The following is a 27402-nucleotide window of genomic DNA, read 5'->3' as shown; positions in this document are numbered from 1 at the left end:
GTACACAGCATCCGCAGTTCTGTGCAGAAACAGGACCGAATCAAGTCAAATGCCACACTTTCAAAGCTCGTACACGTTTCAGATTTCCTCAGTAAACAAACCAGGGAGTAATTCTTGGCACGACAGTGACCTGTGTTAAGAAAAGGTTGGACTTACCCTTGTATTTGCAAGGGGTGTGTTCCTGACTGGCCACTTACACAGAGGTGGCAAAATATTCACCTTGTACCTTATATAAGTTATCTGGTATTGCCGAATGATTCATAAAGCTTACATAGTATAAAAATCAGGCCAAGCGAGTAAATGAGAGCATAGGAAGAATAAAGCTGAAATTTTTCTTCTTGACAAATAAGCCAACACAAAGAGAATCAAAGTTTTTCCTGTTCTCTGGATATACCAGGACACTCTCCAGAAAAAAACACCTCGAACCACTGCTTGAGGAGAAAACGAAGGCAGCAGGTCCCAATTCTAAAACAGGCAAGAGACTGCCAGAGCTTCAGGGAGTCTGGGAACAGCTGGAATAAAGCAAGTCTGGATCAAAAGCACAGATTACATACCCTACAACAGAAAGCATTTGGTCTCTGCACCTTCTGTGCTTGGGGAAAGCATGGAAAAACATATTTCTATAGAAACACCGAAGCCTCACAGAAAACTCTTTAGTCGGGACACATTTTTCTTTGCCCACTTGTGTACGATTTTTCTCTTGCAAGTCACATTATCTCAGTCTTTCATCTGAAAACACTATAGGCAGGAGTCCAATTTATTCAAGGGATTTTGGTGATATACAGTCACACATCCAAAGACATATCAAGGAAGAAACTGTTCAGTCATCGCCTCGGCAAAAGCCAGAAATCGTTGAGTACGCTGCTGTGGAATACAAATTTGACAGCAGATATCAGACCTAAGCCCCGAAAAACAACTCTGGAGATTTCAGTAAGTCTAGCAAGACCAAAACTGTCCTGTGGTAACTGTATTATTTCCCCCTATTTAGCAATTTAACTTCAGCCTTTGGGACGTGTTAAAACTTGTCCCATCTCAGGAGCTTTTGCCTTTTTTCGCTGTAACAGCAAGGCAGAGGAAAGAGCAGATCTGTCCTATCAGACAGACCAAAGAGCCCCAAGAATGTGAAGACAACTTCTAAAGACAAACTAAGCTGGCACTCAAAAAAGTCATCTCAATGAAATCAGTAATAACATTTAATGAACTAAATGTGACAACAGGCTTCAATAATACAGCAGCAGCAACTGCGTTACAAACTGGAAAATCTAAGAGAAGATCAAGTCTGAGTCTGAAGTTTCAGAGACCTTAAAAAGGAAAAGTTTAACAACAGGCATAACAAACACTAACACAGGAATGTAACTGCTGTCCTGTGAAGATAAAGAAAGGAAGAAAAAGTACACCAGCAGATGCACTGAGTCAACACTTGAGTCCTGGAGAACGCACTTCCATATACATGTGCACTGCCTGTGAAACGATGCATGTGAACGAAGGGGGATACATACACGTACATAAAAAGCTCGTTTTAAATAAATATTAGAGCTTCCTTAGAAATAGCCCTGTAAATACAAAAGGATTATGATAGATGTTGCAATGGTATCAAATATTGTTTCCACTTTCTCTGTTTTGAACAAAATTTTGTTTTTGAACAAAAATATTGTTTTCATTTTGCAGTGGCATGAAAAAGCAGAAGGAAAAGCTAGCTGAGCAATGTAGTTCTTTATTCAAGCGCGCAAAATACAACAACAGAATATTTCATCCCAAATGACCCCCACTACAAATAAGATAATTGTACCCTATACTGTTTAGTGCTTATCTATAATCAGGTCTCGTCTACAATAAAATAATGGATGATTAAGCTGACTGCACTTTGCTTTTAATAGTTTAATTTACATATTTAGACAATCATGTTGCAGTAAAAACTTTATGGAGGCATAGGGCAAGCATAAATAATGCATGTTTACAGATTTGCAGCAGGTAGCAGGGACAAAGCTCGTGAGCTAGCCATACCTGAGCTGCAGTTTAGTAAAATGTACGTTAAGCTCCATACCTTTCTTGGGTATAATGCAAATCTCCTAGGATAATGACACTGCTGACCAGTAAACACATTTCTTGGCACTGAAGTCCACACTGTATAATGATTTTGCAGGTGACTTTACATGGTAGCACTCACTACTCAGGTAGTATTTTTAAATGCAGAGCGTGGAAGGTGTGGAGTCTAAGGTCCTGCTCTGTCACAGCAGAACACACGCAGTACAGGCAGGCATGGAAACACGGTGCCATTTCAGTCCCCTCTCACAGCAGAACATAAGCAGCTGAATTCCAGGGAAGACGGCAAGTGTGAAAATAAATGCAGACTACAGATTTCGAGGAATTACAGTAACTTGTAAATATTTTTTCATTTTTTACCTTCAAAACTGTAGCCCCTCAGTAAGCTCACACTGCTGGGGACTCCTAGCTAGAATCTCCACATCATCACTTGGTCTGAAGAAGGGCCCAAAGTCCTTCACACAAACAGCAACTACAGGTGTTGTGCCATGGGATTTTCAGATGTTTTTACAGCAGTGTAAACTTAAGAACAGGCACAGCTCCAGGTGACTGCTCAACAGGTTATCCAGTACAGGGCTGCTTCCCATGGATTTCTGATGCATCTTGAGCTCAGATGGAATGCACTGGGGACCAGAGGTGGGACTCACCTGAGCAGCCTCATGGTTTTTGGAACAAGATGGTCACCACTTTCAGGGTCTGGGTAGAGAAAAGAGCCCTTTGGAACTGCTGGATGTTGGCACTGCTCTTGTAGGTTAATCTCTTAAAAACACATTCCTGGTATGTCAGGTGTAAAGGACAAGCAACTCCTTCAGTACAGGAATGAGTTCAGGGGGAAGGAATGCCTATGTGGTTTTGTGATGTAAGGGGAACTCATCCTATACTGAAATAAGATTTAGCATGGTCTACAAGCATATCATGCCTAGAAAGACTGGCAAGGGGCCGGGGTGTGAGAGGACTGAAAGGTGGGATAGAGATGGGGAGGACACTAGATACAGAAGTCTGTATCGCCTGGTATGCATTTCTTGTTGATGGCCAAAGTAAAAAGACCTTTCCCAAGACGCCCTGTGGCTGGTAAGAGGCCTTCAGTACACTAAACAACACTTCTTGCTCTCAAAACAGCTCAGTCTACCCCTTGTAGAGCTCAGAAAAAAACAGAAGGTGAACTGCTGACTGAAATACTTCTCAATGCATCAGACAGATTAATTGTTTCCTAGCAGAATATAAGCAGTATTATACCATCCTTCTTGTTGACAGAGTATACAATAACTCTGTCCATCACGCATCATGAATGATACCCTCGGATTTTAATAATAAAATTCTTTGCATGCATTCTGGGCTGCCCTGAAAGCCAACGTATGTATGTGAAGCACTTGCACCAAGGATTATTGACTCTGGCTATCAAAGGTTTCCACCCTCACCTTCACTGACATACATGCATTGTAAACAAGAAGTCAGAGAAGCAAAAAGCAACAGCACCTGCTGCAAACGCAAGTGGGTTCTGTCACTGGAACAGGCAGCATCTCATGCTGTGAAACAGGCCTCTAGAAATACAGGAAGTGCGTAAGCATAGATGTATCTGAGAGCATTTTCTGGAAGATGTGACCCGGGCGATCACCACCTCGGACTGCTGGACGTGAGTATCGATATGCATCCAAACACACCAACAAGTCTTTCACCACTCGAAAACTGAAACTACTGGGTAGAGAAGCCCTTGTTGGTATTAAGCCTTAGAATTTCCCCCAAGGCATGCTAAAGACTAGACTGGGTAAGGTGACACTTATTTCTTCTTTTCTCTCAAGCCTAAGCTCTTGACTGCAATGTCATCCGGACAGTTTGCAGGAGTTAAGATCGCCAGAGTGATCCAACCAGAGAAGGAACAATATCTGACTTTATCTGAAGTGATCCGTGTAACCACTGCTTCTGAAGGCCTTCACTCCCGTGGAGAATGCAAGTGGCAGGGCACTGTAATGATAACATTTTTGATTCATGGAGGAAATCTTCAGTGAAACATCATTACGTCAAAAGAGATGTTCTAAAGGGCAAGACACCAGCCAGTCTTCCAGCCAAGATCAGAGATGGTAAATCTTCCCCCAGATCATCTTAAACCTGGAATTGCAGTTGCAAAGTTCTTTTAAGTCTAGGATAAGGATTCAGCTTCCTTTCCTTAAACAAGGTCATACTGCCTTTAAGTGTAGCACAAAGGGGTTGAGACATGAAACAGATTTATGGCCTATACTTTTAGACATGACATCAGTCTCGGAAGACAAACTTCTTTGACTGGTGTTGCAATTGCCCCTTTAGATAATTATGCCAGCTGGTAAAGGCAGTAAAGAACATTATTTCATTTTTATTGAAACAGATTGTAAGGATCCTTATCACAAAAGCTACTTTGTCTTGATTTTCCCAAACAGTCTTTATCACTGGCAAGAACTTTGCTGCATAGGTGAAGTACTTGTCTAGAATTTGCTATTTGCTGTTGGCTTCCAAATGAGACTTGGGTAGGAAACCAGTGAGAGCCTAGATATTTGATGTTCTTCATCAAACCTGATTCATTAACAAGAAGAGTGACCGCAACTGCTCTAAGACAATGCAGAGCATTGAGATGCAGGCGGCTAAGACTGGGTTGCACAAAGCATCATCTATCCTCCTTAGAAAGTCTTGGAAAACCATAATAATAAACTAGGACATTCTCGGATCCAAGAGTAAGGTCAGTACTGGAAACGGTGCCACGCGTTGCCCGCATTTCTGTGACAGCATGTTTCCTCTTTCACCACTGAATAGGGTGGGTCTCAGCTAGTCCCTGCAGGCAGCATAATTCTTCTCGGTCTAGAAGTATGAACAGACACAAGTACCCAGAGAAAATTGTTTGGAAGAAAAGCATTTCACACAGAGGGTTAGTTCAAGCACTTGAGCAGTGGACTGGTCAGAAAGAGAGCGGCTGAGGGAACAGTCCATGTCACATACAACAAGAAAGGGGAGAACCTCTTCCATATGAGGAACTTGTACTTCACCAGAAGGTACCAGGGCTCTTCAAAAGAGCCATGTACCCTAACACCTGCTTTAGAAAGGGGGGCCTGAACGTGAGTATTTTCTTTTGGCATAATCAGCAGAAGTGAGAGTCACAGTCTGAGGTTGGTATCTGGGTTCAGCTCAGGGCAGAACATCTCAGAGCAAAGAATTCCAAGACCAAACCAGCATATGCATCTTTAAAGGTAACCCAACGGCAGAAGTTTCCACCAAGTGGCTGGTCTCCTGTGCCCAAGACCACAGATAAACCAGAGACCTTACCCTGTGGAATAAACCTCAAGAGTGTTTTCAGAAGACAGTAACACCTCAAATTAAAAACAAAGTGGAAAAAAAGGGGACAAAAAAAAATACAAGACAACAAAAGCTTTTCCCCAAAGATAGAAAACTTCTTCACTCTACTGCTTTTTGCCAGAAAGCAGACACTCTCAGTGTGGCAGAAAGGTCCATAGATAAAACAAAACCTCACATGGGTGGCTCAAGACTGCAACATCACTTTAGAAGACATTATTGGCATATTATTGACTGGAACACATGCCAGGAGACCTGGTGGATACCTAACATTTCAGACTGCTATAGGACACGGGGCCACAGCTCTGGCCACAGACGGTAAGGGTCAAAATGATGGTGGCCCTATACATCCATCTGCCGAGAGCAGCGCGGGAACACAATCTGCCTGGCTGCAAAGGTCTTGGGTCTGAATGACAGGGCTTACGGACATCCTAACTGAGAACGTCCACAGAGACAGTCACGTTGAGGAAGGGGGCACATAGGAGAGTGTATTACCATATGTGGGTAAAAACTGTGCAAGTTAGAAAATTTTGGTATTAACCGTATGTTTCCAAAAAGATCCTCAAGGCCACCACTTTCCTGCCATACATTAAAGGTAGCGTTTTGTTCTGGTTTTACACATAGTATCTACAAGCCAATAGCAACGTATGTATCGCTATGTCATTAAAGGGGAATCATTTCAACTGAGCATAACTGAGACAGGCAATTACAGCTGTGCACAGTGCTCACAAATGTAAAATTCCAGCACGCTAACCACTGAGATACACCAGCTATTATCGCTCAGCACACAACTGAATGAGAACAATAAGCAAAAACATAGTGAGGTAATTTTAAAACACAGTACAGCAAATCCTGCTATCGTAACAATGGGCCTACTCAGAACAGCAGGTTGCTGGGCATAAATCAGGACCATCAAAGATGGCTTTAAAGCCAAACTATTTTACTGCAGCAGCTTCTTGAAACAAAGTCAAGCCAATTAAAAAAAAATATTGCTTCAAGCTACAGATCACCAATACCTTTCAATAAAAAAAAAAAAAAAAGACAACCACAAACAACTACGTATCAAGCAGTAAAAAAAGCACTGGCATTAAATACATTAGATGAAAAGCAAGCTATCAGCTCCTTTTTCAAGCAAGCATTCATCATAGTCTGTACCTGGCTGATATGTACGGCAGAAACCTGGGCAGAACACACAGAGGAGTGGCTTGGAGAGTTTGGTAGGGATTTGCAGGGTCCAATTGAGAGCTGCTGCTTCTTCCTAGTTGCAACGATCTTCTGAGCCACTAAAGAAAAACAAAACATACAGGTGGGTAAGCTATAGCACGTACTGGAAAACATGGCATGTCAAAAATATATAGAATGCGTAATACACAAGACACGGTGTTCCGTTGCCAAAGCCTGCTCCAAAAATTCATTGTAACACATCCAATTCAGATGACAGATGGTGTTTTTCCACAACATGCTCCATGTGAGAGACTGACTCTGTTCTGCACATGGATGAAATTGCCCTAGTACTCTCGCTCTACCAGGTGAGCTCCAGAGAACCAGCAACCTTCAATCCGAAGGGGAAAAGCTAGGTGTACAAGTTACAGAAAGCAATACCAGGAATGCTCCAAGTCCACTAGGAGCTTGTAACACCACACTAGCAAAGCTTATGGTAATACACATTTTCCATTCTTCTTTGGGATGTTCTTCCTGCAGACAGAAGATAAGTATAAACAACACTTGACTACCAACCTAGTTCAAGTGCATCTCAGTGCTGTTTACTGATACAGCCCTGGAAGGTGTCCTACATCACAGAATGCCGGTTCACTAGGAAAGCTATCACTCACTCCCAGTCCAAGCAGGTTTGGTTTACAAGGCGGTGTGCACTCTCTGCTGCTGAGGAATTAGGCGGACTTTTCTTAATTACCAGACGCTGCATTAGGACAATCAGTTTTGGCAATCACAAATTTAAAGTATTTGAAACAAACAAAGTAATGAAACTGATAAAGGGTCCCCGACACAGAGTACCTGGATTTGTGTTGCCACACATCACCGTCCGTTCAAATTCATTACGGAAAGAAGCTGTATCACGACTTCTAGTTTTAACTTTTACTACTTAGCAGCACTAGTACAGCCAGAAAAATGCTGAATTTATTTTGCCATTTACTAAGGAATCTTCTTCGACAAGTAAAGGAAAAGGATACAGGGATCAGAGTCACTAACATCTCTATATGCAGATTAGCAGACTCAAACAAAAAATGGAAAAAGATCTGATACGACATGCAGCAACTTCCACACATGTCCCTAATTTTTCAGTTTTAAAGGAGTCACACTATTTCAGTAATTTCTTCGATACACTTGCATTTCAGTTCAATCTGCCATTCAGCTAAGGCCTTTGGAAAGAGTTCTTTTTAGCTCACAAATACTTAAAAATAAAATCCTTAATGCTGTATTTGTTGCCTACCTTTTAGGTCACAAATTAAGAAGTAATCAAAATTTCAGTCTTCAGAAACAGAAACCAGTGTCATGGCTAACCAAAAGCAGTACTAAAATTTTTTTAAAAAGCACTACTTGTGAAATTTATCTTCCTTGCATGCAGCAATCTCCACCAAGTGAAGCACTTCATGAACATAGTCACTGGCATGGTCTCCAAGACCAGTCAATCAGGCAGAACAGCAACAACTATTGGCATCTACTTAAAAAGCCGTCGCACAGAAACTGGCCGTAATTAAACCAACAGCATTCAATCTGTCTTGTTCAGAAAATACAAAAAGATATTTTATGTAAATTCCAAGATTTTTTCCCTCAATACATTATAACGCAGGCAGAGATATTGTTTAGCAGTGTAAGCATACAATTTCTTCTCAAATGAATGCAATTTTAATAACAAACTGGTCTGTGGCTTATGTTTTTCATGTAAATGAATGATGGCATAACCATGATTTAGTGAGAATACACTGTATAAAAAATGGCTTATATATATGAAGCAGCAGCTTCATTAGTTACATCCCACCTCCAATAGGCCTCTTATCATCCTGAAAGGATGATATCAATTAATTTATCTTTCCCTGGCATATTGATCATAACCTTCATCAGCTAATCATGTTTAAATTACAGAGGAATATCGTAGCACTCTGTCATTTCAGAGCCATTGGTTTATTGATCTGGAGCCTGGAAAGCCATACATTAAAATATTTTAAAACACATTAGTGAATACAGAGAGCAAACCGAAGGTCAGATTTTAACATATGCACATGGATTTGTCTTCATCATGTGTGGTAAAGACCTAAATTAAGACCAAAACTGAATTAAAACCACACATGAATGAAAACTACTTTCTCTGCGAAAGCTCCACTCTCACATGAGAGAGGTAATTAGTCAAAGAAAATATTTACCTCTTTCCTTCAACCTGAATATAGGTGTGTTTGTGCCATCACATTAACACAAACAATACCGTCTTGCCAAATTATCATTCTCGGAAGGCGAAGGAAAAAACTAGAAAAAAACCCAGGATAGTCTGAATTCACCTATTCAAACCCACAACCTGAACGCTAGCCAAGTTCTACGAAAGCAGACACTAAAAGAATAAATACATTTTAAAAAGCAAAAAAGCCCACAACTTGTTACTCTAGAAATGTGAAGAATAATCCACAAAGCAGCTGGAAACTAAACCTTACACAGAGCAGCATGAAGGGTAATTTATCCTGTGCGCCGTATAAATGGTGAAATTGCAGCAGAAGACCTAATGTTGCCTACTTAAAATTGTGCTACAAATTCTAGACAAGACCATTCTTAGCCTCAAATTTCTTAGCTCTTCCCTCCGTTAGAAAAATGATGTGCCCCCTAATGAAAATCCCCTTCTGAGCTGCCAAACCTTCCTAATTCCCCCTCCATTTCGGCAACCAGACTAATATCCCCCGCCAGAGCACGGTTCCTCCTGCCTCTCCCCTCTCTTCATTAGGCAACCCGCTCTCCTTTGAGACACCAAACAGTTTTTGCTTCTTTCATTGCAGTCGTGTAGCTGCCACTCCATAATTAGATTGCATTCAATATTCAAGTGCTCAGGGCTACTTGCCCTTGGATATGATGGTGATACGAGCTTCAGAAGTACCTAAAGGAGTACCCTGACCCTTCAAAGTTTGCAACATATGAAAGACATGACTGATCATCTGTGGGGCAATCGCTGGACTGTCAAAAGACCTACTGTGCTTTTTCTACAGCTACCTTGAGAGAAGAGATGAAACCTAAATCTTGCCCATCAGAAGTCAATAAAAGGGGTTCAGCACATATCTCCTCAGCAGTGCTGCTGCAAATTCACATTTTCTACATCTTCTATTCCAGAGAAGAAAGCCCTGAAATACACAAAACTTAAAATGCCTAGCACTGAAAACCCCACAGATCTGCCAACTCCTGCTGCTGACATCTTCAGACACAGTAGTTAGTGAGGAAAAAAACCCACAGTTAAATGGTTGTGTAGCAAGAGAGAAATACACCATAATTATAAGAACTAACACCAGATCCAGAGAACAGCCACACTATATTGCTTGTTCAGCCTGCAACCCATTTCTGTTATTGTATCTTTGTTAGGACTCAAAGTGATCACTCATTAGCAGCTTAGTGGTGGTAGGAAAAATCCTTCAACCAACGCATTTTGTTTCCACAACTATCTACAAGTTCACACTGGATTTACAATCAACTTTGTCAGTGCATCAAAATATTCAAAATTATGGTTTGTTTTGCTTTTGTTTTGTTTTGTTTTTTTGGTTGGGGGGTGGGTGGGGTTGGTTTTGGTTTTTTTTGTTGTTGTTGTTGGGGTTTTTTTGTCCAGAAGGCAGTACCACAACCATAACACTTTAGGCAGCCTAGTGGCTAGGTAGGATCTTCACTGAAAAATATACAGCAATAAATACAGGAACTCCTGAGATAAGCTGCAGCCATATGCAAACATTTTTCTGCTGTTAATGAAAGCCAGCTAGTGTACTTCATTAACCAATTTAAGGCTACTCTGAGTTAAAACCTTCAGATTCATACTGAAGCACCTGTAATTGAAATGTCAGTACAGAGAAAGCTGCACAATTAAAACAAACGTTGTTCTATAAAGTGAAGAGAGAATGCAAGAAAGCAGAGGATTTTTGCCCCAGAGCTTTCAGGTTCCATCTCATCCCAAAGATGATTCAGTGATTCTGAACTTAATCTAAATATACTTGCTAAAATATGTTTCTGAAACAGATGAACACCGACTTAATCTGTGGCAGATACAAGAAATAATCAGGATAGTGACAAGCATTTCAACTATTTTTAAAAACCAACTGCATTCTCTCTACTTAGATACTCAATTCAGGTATCAATTTCAGAGAGTTTGTTTTATTGTAAGCCATCTATCTGTAGTATGAAAAGCGAAATGAAATTTATTTGCAAAGTCACAAACTCTTCTGCAAATAAACAGGGAGACGCTAAGGATATTTAGAGTTATAAACCAGGAGAACTGATACCTAGCAAATACTCGGTCTTTGAAGACTGACACTTATTTCTTATATATTTAAACTTAATTTCACAAGCCAGAATGACTAGAAGTTATATTTTGCTTTAAGGCCTTGTTAATTAGAAGCATGTGAAATTCCTGGTCTGCAAGATGAATAAAACGTCCCAAGTTTGGAGAAAAAGCTCTTGACTTGAATGCCTCTTCTTCCATGCCTGACCTAGCTCGCCAAAACAAAATTAACCTTCCCACCCCCTGCCACTTTCATCTCAAATGCTACTTTTTGTTAGTCAAACCACTCATTCGTAAGCAGCCCCTGCTAACTTCTCACCGGATCGTTTCGGGGAAGGACCGTACCACTAAGCAAGAAAGCACGGTGGTCCGGCAGTCTGAGCTGAAAAGCAATGTTTCCGCACTCCAGCTCAGCAGATCTGCAGGCAAACCACCGCCGTTTCCATTTGCACAAGGGAAAAATTTACCCATCTGCTAATTTTGGCCAAACAGAGCTCTCCTATTCTGCTCCAGACAGCGTGGGGCTGACGATCAAGAGGACTAAATTCACTCGTGGGAGGAATAGCAGGTCACCTCCTCTCCCCGAAACCCAGAGCTGCACCTCCATAATGAACCGACTCCTCTTTGTGCTCCATTTCGGAGCTAATCACCATTAGAAATACTGTTGCCAGAGTAACTGCTCTGACAGAGTTGTCTTTCCTTGGTTCAAAGGGTTGTTCACATGTCAACTTCTTGTGCAGTGTGAGGCTGCTTTGGCAGGGGCAGCCGGGTCTCTAAAATCTCATTAGCACAGCTTCATTCAAGTGTAAGGACAATAAAGGCAGAGACAGACCTGGGGGGAAAATGCTCCTTACAAGAAGTTCAAGACACAAGGTAAGACTGTCTCATCTAGCTCCACACCTCTTAAAACCGAAAACACAAAGGTACCTCTGCATCCCACAATAGATGCTCTTAGGGAAACCTCACCTAGCCCCAGACTTGATCTCTTCCAAGATTTAAGATGGGTCCTGGAAAATGTCCAGAGGTATCAACAACCTGATCACTGCTCTTTCCCAAAAGGCAGGGAATAGCATCACTGCTGCGCCCTTTACGTTGTTTTTTACCAAGGAACGCTTCAAGTAATAAAAGGGAAGACTCCAGGCACACAACACCTGTAACATCTGGTGATATTTCTCTTCTCAGTTACCACCAGTCCAAAAGCATTGCATATTTAGGAGATGCAAATGGTCTTACCGAATTACCACTAATTTAAATCAAAATTGGTTTCTCATAAAAACATGTGTAAGACCATTTATCTCTATCTCCACTGTGTGTCCAAGTACGAGTAAACGTCAGGTTCGGTTAAAACCTGCCACTTTGTGTGCAAAAGATGCGAATGCAAGAAGCATGCAGTAAATTTTCTTCCACTTATTGACAGACAGAAAATAGCTTTCAGCCAAAGTTGGAATACTCATGGCTGGCTGAAAAATAACAAGGGATAAACGCTCATGAATATCTATTTTAACCGCTGGGCGAAAAAAGCCCCAAACCTAGAAGTTTACACAAAGATAACCTTTCATCTTAAAACAACACTCCCCCCATACTCACAGATCACTTTGAATGACAAACTACGTTGTATTGTTGTGGAAAGTCTCTGTTCAACTCACATCACCCATTAGCAATCTGTAAAAGGTGAAGAAATAGTTTTCAATGAAACCCAAGTGCTCTGCCTAACACGAGCCAGATCCCTGAAAAGGAATGTTGGCCTTTTGAAATGCTATGCCAAAATTTTATTTTCCTCCCCCCCTCAAAAAAAAAACCTTGCAGGTTGGAGTAACATTTATGGCAGCTACTGATTCGATGCTTTCACAGGCCATCAAAAGATCTCTGCGTACAAAAAGCATGTAATATTAACCTCGCTGCAACTGGTACTAAACAAGATGCTTGATAAAATGATGATTTATAAGGAAGGCTGCACAATATATGCACTGTACTTCACCTCTGAAACGGGCACGTTCTCACTGTAAAGTCAAAGGCCACAGTGATATTTTTAGGTAGGAGGCAATTAACGTTTCATCATGAGGCTTACTTAAGAAATCCGATTCGCCCTTTAAATGAAAAAATTTGTGGGAAGTTAAGATATATAGCAGCTTACATATTTACGGCAGCTGCGTTTTAGCATAATATTCCATGTTTACTATAAGTGTTCAATAAAAATAAATTTATTCCACAATTACATATTACAGGCAAAGCAGTAATAACTACAAGAGCAAGCACTAACCACAAATGCTTTTGAATGGGAAACATTAACTTAAGTATCCACTATTAAGGCCATTGTGCTTGTTATTTTAAATTCAATTCATTTTTTAGGCTAAACAACCTTTATACTTCTCTGTTTAAAAGGAGATCTTGGCATACCATGTGGCAGCTGTAATACAGAAACAAGTACTGGGCACCTGTAGGCTTTGGGCTTGGATGTAGCAATTTCTGAGGCCGGGGGAAGCCAGTATGTATTTGCACATGTCCTAAATGTGTTGCCAGTACAAATTCACTATTTTCTATTACTAGACTAAAACAACAAAAAAAACAACTCACCCCAAAAAACAAACAAAAAAAAATTACAAATGCGTTAAGGGGAACTTCTTGGCCTGTTTGTAGGCCAGCTCACCATTACAGGGCACAAGAGGATCCAGGCGTCTGCACGCAGCACAGAAGCGTAATTGCAGTACTGCTCTGTATCACAACGTGCACCTCCCTGTCTTGCTGAGGGGACACTCCTGCCAAGGGAACCCTCCACTACATGTCAATATATTTAAAAAAAAACAAACAAACCATCTTTAAGTCTCATCCTCAGAACTCTTTTCCGTTTCAGTTCTTCCCAACGATTAAGCTGTTCCACGCAACATCATTAGTAGTCAATTTTGCACTGTATTCCTGTGTGCAAGAACATCATCTATAAAGCCAATGCAAGCAGTCCACAACATAGTTTGTAGTTGCACGAGATGCCACTTCTAGCAGGAAAATTAGCTTCAGAACCTTTTAATCCAGGTCCTTTCAGTGATCCAGCAATCAGCTGGTATGAGCACAACATAAGGCCAGAAATGTCTTCAGCTATTTTTCCCCGCAGAAACAGTGTGCTGTAGAGCCATACCTGCAGAGGTGAGTTACCCTGCCCTGAACACAAATCCACTGAACGCTCTAACAGACTAGAGCGGTCCTTGCCAGGATAACTGCTATTTTGCTTTACAGCACGACCAACAAGGGAGGGAAAATGGAAGTGTGCAGGTACTTACCTCTGACCCTGCACAGCAAGAAGAGGCAAACCATCTGATCAAAAAATAATAGTATCTAATAGCGCCAGTTACCGGAAGCATTAGGAACTTTTACAGGACAAAGTGCTTAGTTAACAAATCTTTACTATTTAAAACAAGTTAATTACACACATACACGAAACCTGCGTTTTTACTACTTGACTAAAGCACACTTTACTTTGAAGTGCTGGTTAGCCATATAAACCAGACAGCTTTCACTCTTGCATTATTTGCCTGTGCTTCTCAAGCGCCTATACAGCCTAGGAAAAGAAGCATCTCAAGGCAGCCTTCTGGTTACCAAGGAAGGTATTTCAGATGAGATGTGCCTCTTTCCCAGTGCGAATAAGGTAAGCAGGTACCTGTTTAAACCACTGTACTCATTTTCAGTCCTATTAATCTATTCTGCTATGTGAAACTACCTGCTTTGGCAGGTTCCAAAGGGTCAAAACATTAAAACGGGTTTCAAGAAAGACAAACTACAGGAGACATGGTATTAAACAATGCCAGTGCCAAAGCAAATGCAACAATTTCAGCTGGCAAGTCAAAAGGTAAAGGGGCCATTAAAACAGCTGGACAAGAACAGAGGCATCTCCACCACAATTTCACACTGTGGAAAGACAAGCAGCAAATATTCCTGCCTTCCCTACCCAAACCTGTACTGCTGCCAATGACAGCGTAATTTCTCCCTGCAGCCTGTACCTACACACTCAGGACATGGAAGAAACATGAAAAACCCTGAGCTTCCAGAGGTTTATTTCTGAAGACTCAGTAACTCTCCGCTTCCCTCACTTCTCTCACTGTTAAATACTGAATTTGTGCATCGCTTTTGAAATCACAGTAACACTGGATACTGTTTTCCAAAACCTTTAAAAAGATGTGTTAACTTGGTAATGCTAAATAAAGCCACTTGGTTTCCTAAGCTGGAGAGAAGCTTACACTCTTACACTATGCAGGTAAATTTATGCAAATAAATTAATCTTTCAGATGTACTGCTATATGTCTGTTGTCACAAGTTTCTAATAAGAAGCAAAATCCTTCACTAGCTGTAAGTGAATACCATACACTGACAGAGAAGACTGCCTTCTCCAATTAACACGATATCTTCCTCGTGGTATCTATTTTAATATAAAGCTATAAAGTAGACAGGAGCTTATTTAAGATTAATCCACTAAGAGCTTCAAAGTTGCTCCCAAAATAGGAAGACAAATTTTAATATGGGATCCAATTCTTACCTGAATTCCCTTTATCTCATTATATTAAAACAAATTTATCTTCATTTATGTCTCCATTACCTTGTAGGGCTGTTAATTTGCTTGAAACGAAGCTATTAGGTGATTGCTCCTATGACTTGAGGGATTTAAATGCCGTCTGTAATAAACAGTTACCTTCAGGATGGAACAAAGTCAAGGCTACTCACGTTAATTGTGAAACGAAAAAAAGATTGCCAAAACAGCCAAGTACACAGCTATGAAGCTAGAAACACAACTTCTGCAAAACATGAACAAAGCAGGGTAAGTAATACCGTACACTTTGCTGACCTGTATTAACTTCACCTTCTCTAAGGTGGGATGGTTAAAACTTCAAGCTATAGACGATGGTTTGATACACCCATCGACATTCTTCTGGGAACGATGGGCTAACACACTGCCCAGCAGCAAGCCTACTTGTAGCGGAGCAGGCTCTTCAAAGCAAGTTCAAGCTCACCCTGGCTGTAGTTAACTAACAGAAGAAACGTATACACTGAACATCAGGTACATTACAAGGAAAAAAGTTGGCAGATTTATTATAGCTGGTTTATACTTTTAAGAACCATTAGGCTATGTCATAATACAAGTAAATAGGAAATGCACATACGAACACACAAATTTTATACTGAAAAACACTCTTCCACAATCACCGCGCTGAATAATCAAGTTCAGATACAAGGGGTTAGTTCATGTTCACGTTTCTAAAAGAATTGAATACAATTCTCCTTAAAATAAATTTAAAACCACACCTTACTGGCACCTTTGGGTTTGTGCGATGCCTTCATCGAATTATGCATTTCAGCTCTGGCTCTCAGAAATAACAACTGTTCTTGTTTTAGCAGATACAAAAATAAGTAAGATTCACTGATAAATATCTCTCATGAATGCCAGTATATGCTTTTTTCCTCCCCAGGTAACTATGATTAACACTGCATATCACTTATTTCCAACTTTGATGCAAATCATTGTCTCCCAAGATTAGATAAGCAAATACATCAATCAATGCACTAAATCTGGAGAGCATCTGGCATGTAAAGAAATTTAAAAACTAAACCTACGTTTTCCTCACTGCTGGAACTGTGTTGCAAGTAGAAGCATATGGCTTAAGGATTTATAAGGCAAACACCATGTCAAACACACAGGTAAAGACTTTTGCACATAGATTCACCCAGCCAGTAAATCATGCAACAACGCTGATCTTTCCATTGCAATGGAATGAAGTCGTAAATCCTGTTATTTCCCATACAAAGGTTAAAAAAAAAGTTGAAACCAAAACAACCCAAAACCCCCAAACCATAACCCCACAAACAGAAAACAGCAGATTCAAATATAATGATGTCAAATTGATGGGTTTCATGAAATGCCTATAAATAAACTGTTGTTTTTTTTTTAAATATCCTTTAAAGAATGAAATTCTTCAGCACAGTATCGTTGTATATTATTAACCACGTCAAACCACAGAATTAAATAATGTAGAATTTTACCACCTGGCAAGCAACTTCATATTTACATTTTGAAGTAGTTTCATGGAAAGCCTATTTTGTGGGGCATGCTATCAAATTACTGTTTTCATAGACAACATTTTTACTTTCCAAAGACTTAAGCACACCCAGTAAGCTCACTGATAGCGCAGGGACAAGGACACAAAGTGATAGGAATCTTCTGGTTACATTCCCGCAACTCAGACATACCCATCCTTATAGAACAAAACTTATTCACATTTACTAGATCAAATTCAACTTGTGCCTCATTCAGACAGTTCTACTAATTCACCTGTGCAGAAAAAGTTTAGGTTGTTGCCAAACCCCCAGGATTTTCGTTATAATAATCAATGATTATTATTTTTTTAAACTCCCCAAATGATTTAAAATTGTTTCCTAACAGCCCAAAGTCCCTGCACCCAGAGGTGCAACTGCACCTGGAGATCTCAGAACCACCTGCATACACGGTGCACCTGGTTCCAAAACTAGCGCCATGTGCCCAGTATGCCAGAGCAGAAAATGTAACTTGTGAATAGAAGTTACGTATCTTGAAATATTAAAGCATTGCGACAACCTTAAAATGAGCTTGTTTGTAAGCGAGACAAGTTTGGATGCTGTAAGGGCAGGATTTAGCACCCCCTGCATGGAGGATTAACAGCACGGTGCAGAGTCGATGATCACTGCGAGCCTGGGTGACTCAGTCTACAGTTTTGCTCCACCTCAAGATGGTGCACGATCTTTTGTCAAATTCCCTTTCCAGCCGGAATTTGCAGAAAGCAGACAGATGCTAATCTCTGAAGTTGCAAGACAAGTACGAGGAGGCTGGAAGATAGGAAAAAACCCACAGAATGGGCACTCCAAGCACAAGCTACACTATCCATCTTTCTGATGCTCTGCCAACGGTTACTTGTTCTTGTAGGAAACTACCTCATTTTAGCTAGCATTTAAACATCCAGCCTCACTTATGCTGTTACATCTAGGTGTTAACTACTTAACCACTGAATACTCATGACTTTGCACTGGTACTCTGTGGCACTTCCCTAACATGCTTCACAATTCATTTTCAGCCATAATCTATCTGAAAAAATCCACAGAGGTGGCTCTGCTGTCAAGAAGTTGGTTCTCTTCTGTTTCCATTTTTTTAATATCAAACTTTGCATCAGCGGAGTTGTTGTAATGCATATGTTTATAATCAAACCCAGCGTTTTGTCTCCTAAACTTCCTTTATCCCGTTTTCCAGCCATCGCACTTTCCCTGCTGTTGTGTGATGCAAGCATGATGCCACTGCTCCACGCTGCAGCTTGATTAATACAACCAGATAACTGAAGGCACGCTTCAGCTCTGTAGTGGTGGATTAAAACAAACAGTGAGGTATTTCTGTCTTCCCCTGCCTTCCTGGCACATCTCATAGACAGTCATACGGCAGGCCAAATGCTACAAAGCTGCCTGTTTACCTGTGGGGGAGTCATCCGTGCTTTTCTGGAGGGCCAGCGAAACCCCTGACAGCTCTCTCCGTTTTAACTTGACTCCTGGGATGTGCCAAAAAAGTTACGTCCACTATATCATTTGAACAAATGCTACTTCCCTCACTTCGAATATGGATATTATTCCTCAAGATGTGAATATTGTCCTCAGAAAAAAAACCAAAAAACCCCAAAAAGAACTCAGGTATCGTGTCTCGTGAAGAATATTTCCAGGCTCCTGACTGTCTGCCCCAAACATCAGCAGCTCTGTCTTCAAGGAGCGCTGCATCTGTGGACACCATCAGTTTGATGGCTTTTGAACACTAGATAGACACCACATAGCTGTTACGACTCTCTAGCAGAATTTTTCCAAATAAAAGAATTCAAGGTACTTGTAAGACAATTACACTTCACTATTACAAACCTGATGCAGCTGCACCCAAAGGTGACAATCTCCCGTATAAAAACGAGTTACAAAACGTAAAAACATATACTCTGTGCAAAGCAAAATAACACTGCAGCAACATCCAAACGATGCACAAATACACCGCTGGTTCTGAAGCACAAGCTATATACGCTGCTCACCAGCAAAATCAAGAAATATAACAATATTCTTGTACTGTAAAGAAAAACCTCCCTCAAAACAAACCACCATGGATCTAAACAAGATTAAATAAAACACCTCAGCTGACGGGCTCGTTGTCCACTCAGCCATCCAAACCTGCCGCTCGGACACATTAATTCCCATTAGAAAAACAGCTAAGCTTACTGTTACCAAGGCTGCTGCTTCACTCACAGGTGAAATAAATCCCATTCCTAAAATGATCTCCACAAATCCAACAGTAGATATAAAGTCACCCACTCTATTAAGGAAGGATAAATTCTTTATTTGTTTTTGTGGGGTTTATGCACACTCAGCTGTCATAAAAGCTGTTACCCGCCAGAGTAGAAGCATCATATAGCATTTAACATAAATCTCACAAAACATATAAGCCCCCCCTTTGCACTTTAATCATTTGCTAACAGTTACAATAAGATTGTATTAAAAATTTAAACTGCCCTACTTAATGCAATTTACCTTCAAAGGTCCATTTCCAGAGAATGAATTCGAATGATATAAATGTCGAACACTTGATCAGATTTATTGCGCTGAAGAATATTTCTCTTGATACAGATCTGACGAGTGAAGGCTAATGGCTTTAGTTTTATTACTTTTTAAGCACTTAATGGGAAAATTTAGACATTTTCACAAGACTAAGCTTCAGCAAGAATGGTACATTTACAGAATGACAGCACAGAAGAAAGCTGTGCGATCTCTTTAGAGATGACCGGTTGAATGGTGTTATTAATGGAGAGATTAACGTAAAGTATTTATCCAGCTAATTTGTCACACAACAGTTAGGCCTGAGTCCCTCTCTGCTAAACAGCGACAGGGAAGATAAGCAGAAACTGCTGACTACAGCCAAGCTGCTGCGCCGAATTGGGGCCAAAATGCACAATTCAGGGAAAGGTGACTGAAGTCACACTGAGACTGTAAAATAAGGAGCTAAGTGGTGCTGCTATAGGTACAAATTAATTAGTTCATGCAGCTGATTAGGGGATACACACTAGATACCCAAACACTGACAAATAAATAAAAAAAACCACCTAACAAACTCTACCAGCTTCCCACTTTTTCATTCCAACCATGTTTTCCACTGCCAACATGAAAGGTACTTCCAAAATACTACAAAGCAATAGTTTTCCTTGGCCAAAAAGACCTTTTTTTTTTTTTTTTTTTTTTTTAAAACTGAAAGACAGCTGGGAGTCCTCAGATTTCAATTAATGTCTAGGTACTTATCCAATCAATCATCAAGTGCTATAAATTTCCTATATTTCTCATTAGTTACACTATTGCACAGCTTAAATCTAAACATACCTTTCCACAAGACTGTAAATTATGACGCCTAAGACACAAGCAACTGTATCAGCCATCAGAAGAGGCATAAATGATGACAGCAAGTCAATTGTATATATGCTAAACTGAAGTTGATTTACTCCTCACGATTTTTTTTACACAAAAGTCTCACCAACGGAAGTGCCACTAGCACACTACATCTCTTGGAGTTTGCATATATGACTTGAAACCAGCAAATGACCTGTCTTTATTAACATTAACAAGTTTTATGCACAAAATCCAATTTTCTATGGAAAAAATATTTCTTCAGGATCTGTGAATAATGTTCCTTCATTAAGTGCAGATAGGCATGGGCTTTTTCTTCAAGCTCTAAATTTAAAATTGTTTTTGTGACCCTGAATATCATCTTCAGCCTTTTCAAAGGGCATGCATGTGGCGAGACACTCCAGAAGGTACCTGACAGCAGTATCTTATGTGCTTCAAAACCTTGGGGTTTATTATACTCAAACCAAAAAGAACATGCATTCCCACATTTATTACCAAAACTATTAGCTTTTTAGTCTTATACCAGCTCTGTAAAAATAATTCTTCCGAATTCAGGGTCCTCAGGGACCAGCACTCACGCTCCGAGTGAAGCACTGCTTTCTCTGCGCTTGACACCAACCCCGCAAAGCCTGGCTGACAGCAGCGCACTGCTTCACTTTCTTCCATGTAAAGCAGAGGATCCCTTGACCGACAACAAGCCCTAGATACTACTTTTAAAATGCAAGATAAATGATGTTTGTTTCACAAAGCACAAATAATTCACACACAGATCGTAAATGTTTCACCACCACAGGAAAACAGATTTCCATTTTCCTACCGCATCTGCTTCATGCTTAGTTACATTAATTGCTCATTTGAAATCCACTGGCAAAGGGACCACGCTGGTTTCCCCAGAAAATGGGGCAACCTCTGCATTGCTGGATCTCACCCCAACACTGCAAGGACAGAGATGGCAGTCTTCCTCAGAAGAAGCTCTACTGGAAAATAAGGTTTCAATTGCGCACGTACATGTAAGGCACAAAAGAAATTAATCCCAGTGAGAAGATTTTAAGTAATTCGGAAAATCCAAGAACTTTTGGTTAAGCAGTGCTGCCACCTAAGTAACAACTGCAAAACGTGTACTGGCCCTGAATGGATGGTGAAGATCTTCCATTCCTCCACAGAGGGTCCTGAGGGAATGCGGTGTTTCTGACCAAGCAAAACAGAGCACTTGACACAGATGACTGAAACGTGCTAAGAAACCTGCCTTCAGTTTCCATCTGTGTAAGGTACCTCAAAAAGTTAATTGGAAGTTTTGCAAGTTCCAGGAAACTTTCATTCAAGGGCTATAAATCAGCTGCCAAAAGAAAAGGGAGAAAAGAGAGAAAAATCAAAGAATACCGAGCAACAGCAAACTGAGGGCCAAAGCACACAGCTTGGCTACATCACATTAGTCACCAATTATCAGCAGATAACAAAGGGAAGCCAGATGGGCTGTCTGTCAGGGTACCCATCAGGAAGCCACTTCTCGCCCCACCCCAAGTCTCAGACGCTAGGCAGTTCAAATGAGCAAGAAAAAGCTCTTCATGGCAAAATTTTTATAGTACGCTTCAAATTTTAGTCATCACTTCCCTACATATCCTCCACATGTTTAAATCTAATACTGGTGGAAGCTAGCTTATTGACGTGACATTTGCAGTACTACAAGCACAGGCGTTGGCAAGAAAAGGGCAGGCACACTACAAGAATCAATTGTCAGCACTAAGGCAGGCAATAACAGCCAAGAAAACACAGCACAGGTACTTTACCCCAAAAACTCTGAAAAATCTTTTACTAAATGGGGCTGTGCACAGGGAACAACTAGCTGACACCAAACAAGCTTGCCAAGACCCCAATTTCTGTAATCCCTTAATAAAACTAATCGAGCCGCTGTGCCCAATACCCACACTTAATAGTCGGGATAATTTTTATAACACAGCCCACATGGTCCACCCATCTGCTAACTAACTTTCCAGCTTACTACTTAAAACAAAATGGAGCATGTATTACTAAAATAAGTCTACGTGGATCACAGGAAGACTGTTACCTCTGGAAAGACAAAATTGACGAATTACCAAAATATTTTAAGAGATGCTATTCAAAAAGCAGTTCTCTATTCTACAGACTTATCTCCAAGCTGTAGAAAACAATAGTTTGCTGTATTCTCTGTTCTCCACAAAATACTAACTAGATCCTACAACAGAGAGAGTCTGGCCACACTGCTTTAAGCACACCCACGTATACAACTCAAGTAACTAGGGAAAACAAACAAAAAGAGCTTGATACAAGTGAACAACACTGTTTCACAAGATACAGGTAAAAGATTGCACTACCCTAAGAATCTAGGCATCATTAAAGTAACCACATGAAGGGGACCACAAGCTTCCCGATGTTCAAGGGATATTTTCACCCTTACCAAAGGATCTGGGAGGACCAGATGCCAACAGCTATCCTAGCCCAATATTGCATCCAGCTAAGGTTTATATCCATTAACAAGCATCCCACAATACCTGAACTGGTGGGCCTGACCATCTGCCGGCAGCCTTCATGACTGGCAGTAAAGAAAGTTGCCTGTTACGCAACTCACTGTTTAAGACTGGTCAATCTTCTCTGAAACCTGAAATAAAAGGAGCTGCGCACGTAGGGTTGATGAAAGTCACGATACAACATTGGTGCAAATGCTTTTTCCTTAAGTGGGAAGAAGCAAAAGTTCAGCCTTTTAACGGGCGTAAGTCTCCTTCTGCAACACCAAGGACCTACCATTGCGAACAGCCTCATCAGATCAAACTTCAATTTCAAACTTAAGTTATACGCAGTTAGTTTAAGGATTCTCTACAGAGAATGAGGGGGGAAAAAAAAAAAAAAAAGATGTATTTTAAACTCAGTAGCAGTGCTGGATGTTTTCTGGAGCAGGAATTCAGAAGACTAATGCCAACACTTCTTCTGGCTTACTACAGACACCACCCCCATACATTCATGCAGGCTTTTAAACTCTGAATACACAAGTGCTAATCCCAGAGAAGCAAACAGTTTCAATAGGATTTGCATATACATACAGATTAGTTGAAAGGGAACGATTTGCAATGCATTTCAGAAATCGCTTTTGAAGAATAATCTATGCTAACAATAAACTTTGATGTTCAAAATGTTTGTTACACAACAGAGAACATTACAAAAGGATTATGTTTATTACACCCGTTTTAAACGTTTGATAGCTCAGACAAAAGCATCCCTTTTATTATAAGAGGGGAAAGCCAGCTATTCTGTTTAATAAATGTTACCAGATACACTGCAAACACACACAGGAACAGACAAAAGTTATAGAAACTAAGAGATACAAATGTAGTATCAGCATTTTGACAGTTTTTTATTTGACAGCTCGGTTGAAAGAGCTTCAGTATGCCGTATGCCAGAAATAACAAATACATAAGAGCAGCAATAACCCTCTGGAACCTCAAGGGCTGGCTAGAAATACCACAGCACGATGCACCAACAGAACAGCACACGCCAGGGCTGCTTCTCAAGGTGAAGTCAGGTTCCTACAAGACTCCCCAGGGCTGGTGTTGCCTCCTGCCTCTGTTCTGACAGCCTCTGCTTTCCACCCCGAGCACTGGGTTTGTGTCCAGGGGTTCCAAAACACTCTGGGGATGCTCTGAGCAGGCTGGCAGTATTCTCAGTGTCAGGTTTATAGCAAGGGGCATTTTCCCTCGCGTCTATCTTGAGACAAGACACCTTGCATGTCAGTTCTTATTCTTTCATCCACCCAGCAAAGCTGTTTTGTGCTAAAAAATTTAAAGTTAAACCCACAAAGGGCAGTTAAAAAACCAATGACCAAGGAACAACGTCTTGAGGGTAATTAAAGAAATCAAGCTTTAGACACTTCACATCGCCCTCCATTTGAAAACTTGTTGGCCAAGTCGTACAGAACACAGGCTGTAAGGCAGCAGATGAGGTGTTAACATGTTTTAAGATTTGTTAATAAAAATTTAAGGGGGGGGAAAAAATCAGATTAAGTGATCACACCATAATAAAGAGCACAGCAGTAGGAAGAGCAACAAAGATCTAGCAAGGCAGACTATCCCCCAAAACACAGCAAGTGAGCCACAGTTCAGACAGGCCTCTTAGAAATAAGACAGATACAAGTAAGAAAAAGGTTGTCACTATAATAAAGAAAATGTAAACTGGCACTTTAAGGAGCTCATGCTCTTTTTGGCCCTTATCTAACCTTGTGGTCAGCTCTGGCACCCTCCATTACAGCATCATTAGCAACTGCAAAAGCAGGGCTGAACAATCATCTAGCTAACAGATATTACCAAGCACTATTTTTTTTTTTTTTTTCCTTTTAAAAAACCCTTGCATTTGGATACATCCCCCGCAATTGAGCCCTGTTAATGGCCACGCTGTTACCACCTAACTCGCTACGCAATCAGTTTGCTGTTCAGGTCACTTGGCTTGAAAAAAATCGCTGAAATTGTCACTGCTCTTTTCAGCTTCTGTCACCCACTCCACCAGGAACCACAGCATGACAAAACCTAGCAGAAGCATCTTTTTCCATAATTCAAGCTCTGACAAGCTGACAGGACATCTGACTTATTTCTGTTCTTGTTTTCCTCCTCTCCTCTATTGAGAATAAGGCTCTGCAAGATGCAAGACAATTTAGCAGCAGCGATATTCTCCCAAGGTATTAAACACAATAGCAACACAAACGGTAAAACAGCAAAGCAGGAAAAGGTTAGAAATGAAAATATAAGCACAAAAAACTAAAAGCCTGTTTCTGCATGGTATTAAAACACACCAGGTATTCCAAGAGGCTTATATCTACAATGTCCTACATTTTAAAAAAGTGGTAGTTAACTGTTACAGATTAGAAATTATACTAGATGCTTAAAAAAAAAATTAGACCAGATAATTCCATTTTTTCAGATGAGCTTACAAAATTGAACACAACCTCCCTCTCTGGATAAAGAACAATCACAGTCCTTCAGATTAGTGCCTATGTCCACACCAACACACAGCACCAAATTTTAATTTATGGGTGCAGTCAGACGTTACTGACACATGCACGTTCAACACTAATTTTTAACATTTGATGGAGGACAAATTAATACAGTGGGACAATAACAAACCCACCACCACCCCACCACCCCCATTTTATTCATGATACTGAATGCATAAGCAGATGAGGCAGAACACATCCAGGAACAAAATCTTCAAGTTATCAATTCCCGCTGTAGAAAAAGCAGAGGTTTTTTAAAAATAAAGACTTTTCACACTTTCTCCCTCTTCCGGAATTTGTTTTCACTTCAGTTTTTGCTGTTGATGGAAAACAATTCCTGGTTGTTTGCAAGACACTCCGCAAATGTGCTTATAACATTTTATCTCTCAAACACAACTTACATGATCCCATAAACCAGACTGCTTCTGCCTCTCACCCTCGGGTCTATCGCCAATAAAAAGCAATTGCCCACCACACAACTACCATGCTTCCTGCCCCAGGATTTCTCTTCGAATTTGCATGAAACGATATAAACCTGCTGGACCAATTCTGAATCTTCAAAGTCTTTCCAGTTTTGACAAAATGTAGCAACATTCTCGTTTCCATTTAGCGAGGAATTCACACACTATGAACTAGGTCTTCGATTTATCGTACTCTCCAGATAATACAAGAGCCATCACCTACTCCACAGTATCAGTAGCTCTGCATCACCATCTTTTCCTAGGTTTCAAGTAAAGTGCCTTACTATATCCACTTCAAATTAAGACTTAAAAGTGTCATAACACTAACCGTATAAAACTAAAAGTTGTGAGAGTTCTGCAGGCTGTTTTCTACAAGTAACCTAGTGAATAACACACCATCGCTAAAAACTCTGCCTCCCTGGATCTTTTATCACCACTACATCATTTCACTCCTCCATACAAATTACAGCACTTCTTAAATGCCATACCCTAGACTATACCTCCTCATCCCAGCACTTGATTCCAGAATGAGAAAGATGGATGCAAACACGTTATCGGAAAATCTTTCTCTTCTTTCCTCCGCTCACTTTTGAATCTGGGCGCAGAACTGAACTCTGAGGGAGCAGTACAAGTCTCAAAATCCCCAAAGCTTGCAAAGTCCCTGCTATCTTCATTAAAAGTGGCTACCAGGCAAAGTCCTGGGACATGCCTGAGTCCCAACAAACAGCAGGGCTGTAGCATCAATCAACTGCCAAGCACGAGGGAAATGTCATACAAAAAAGACATTATACATCCCCAAGGACAATAGAAAAAACCTTTGGACTGTCACATATAAAGCGTGACTTTCAATTAATCAATCATACAATATAAATCCAAGGAAAAAAGGGTTCCGGTATAGTTTGTTACGTGGCTGGCACAAGTACCTGCCAATTCCAGGTCCAGTCCTGCTGATGCTAAGCTGCTACCCAGGATGAAGTAGCATCGTTCACACGCCTGCTGTGACTCCAGGGAGTACGCAATTTGCAGAGCTTATGTGAAGCCTTTCTATAGGATATTGATTTCAGATACTGATTTTGGATATCGGATAACTCCGTCCTACCAACTAAGGCGGGACCCTCCCGTAACAATGTAGTCTGATTAATGGTCCCAGGACAGGCGGAGAACATGCCATCTAAAGAGGGTGGCTCTGAAGGGTTAAATGGAAATCGGTCTGTGTAAACAAAAGCAGCCCCTATAAAACCACCAATGGAGTGAAATTCTTGTTTCCAGAATGCACAAACTAAATCTTCTCATTTGTTAATGGCACGTAAGATTTAAGGGCAGGCAGGAGCAAGGGCACAGTTTCATACTGAAATAACATCAAGTCCAGAACAGAACAGAAACAGACTTTGCAAGGCGCTGTAGCAACCTGTGTATTTGTACTTTTTCTCGTACTGACTTTTATTACCAAACTCTGAGTTTTCCGATTCGTTTATACCAAGCTCCAAAGAAAACTCTCTAAATGCTGTCTGTAAGATCCATTAACGCCTACCAAAACAAAATTTTGCTGGGTCCTCCCCAAGCGACCCAAAATAGGAAAAGGCAGAACATAGCACATGGTGGCATTCAAGTAAAGGATTTATCCCAGTGGAGAATTACAGCTTCTGTGCTCGGCTAGGGCGCTTTCTGGG

The 27402-nt window shown here is 40.7% G+C and overlaps 1 protein-coding gene across 14 annotated transcripts in view; it reads right to left on the bottom strand.

The window, feature by feature from the left end:
* AGAP1 (ArfGAP with GTPase domain, ankyrin repeat and PH domain 1) overlaps positions 1–27402 on the bottom strand; it is a 382691-nt gene that overhangs the window by 191148 nt on the left and 164141 nt on the right. For all 14 annotated transcript variants that reach the window (XM_055719301.1, XM_055719302.1, XM_055719303.1 and 11 more), the window contains one exon: positions 6514–6641. In XM_055719301.1, coding sequence (XP_055575276.1) covers positions 6514–6641 — 128 coding nt within the window. The remainder of the gene's footprint in view (positions 1–6513; positions 6642–27402) is intronic.

The sequence above is a fragment of the Falco cherrug genome, chromosome 8 (assembly GCF_023634085.1).
Source record: "Falco cherrug isolate bFalChe1 chromosome 8, bFalChe1.pri, whole genome shotgun sequence".
NCBI classification, from domain to species: domain Eukaryota; kingdom Metazoa; phylum Chordata; class Aves; order Falconiformes; family Falconidae; genus Falco; species Falco cherrug.
This window is presented reverse-complemented; position numbering and strand designations above follow the sequence as displayed.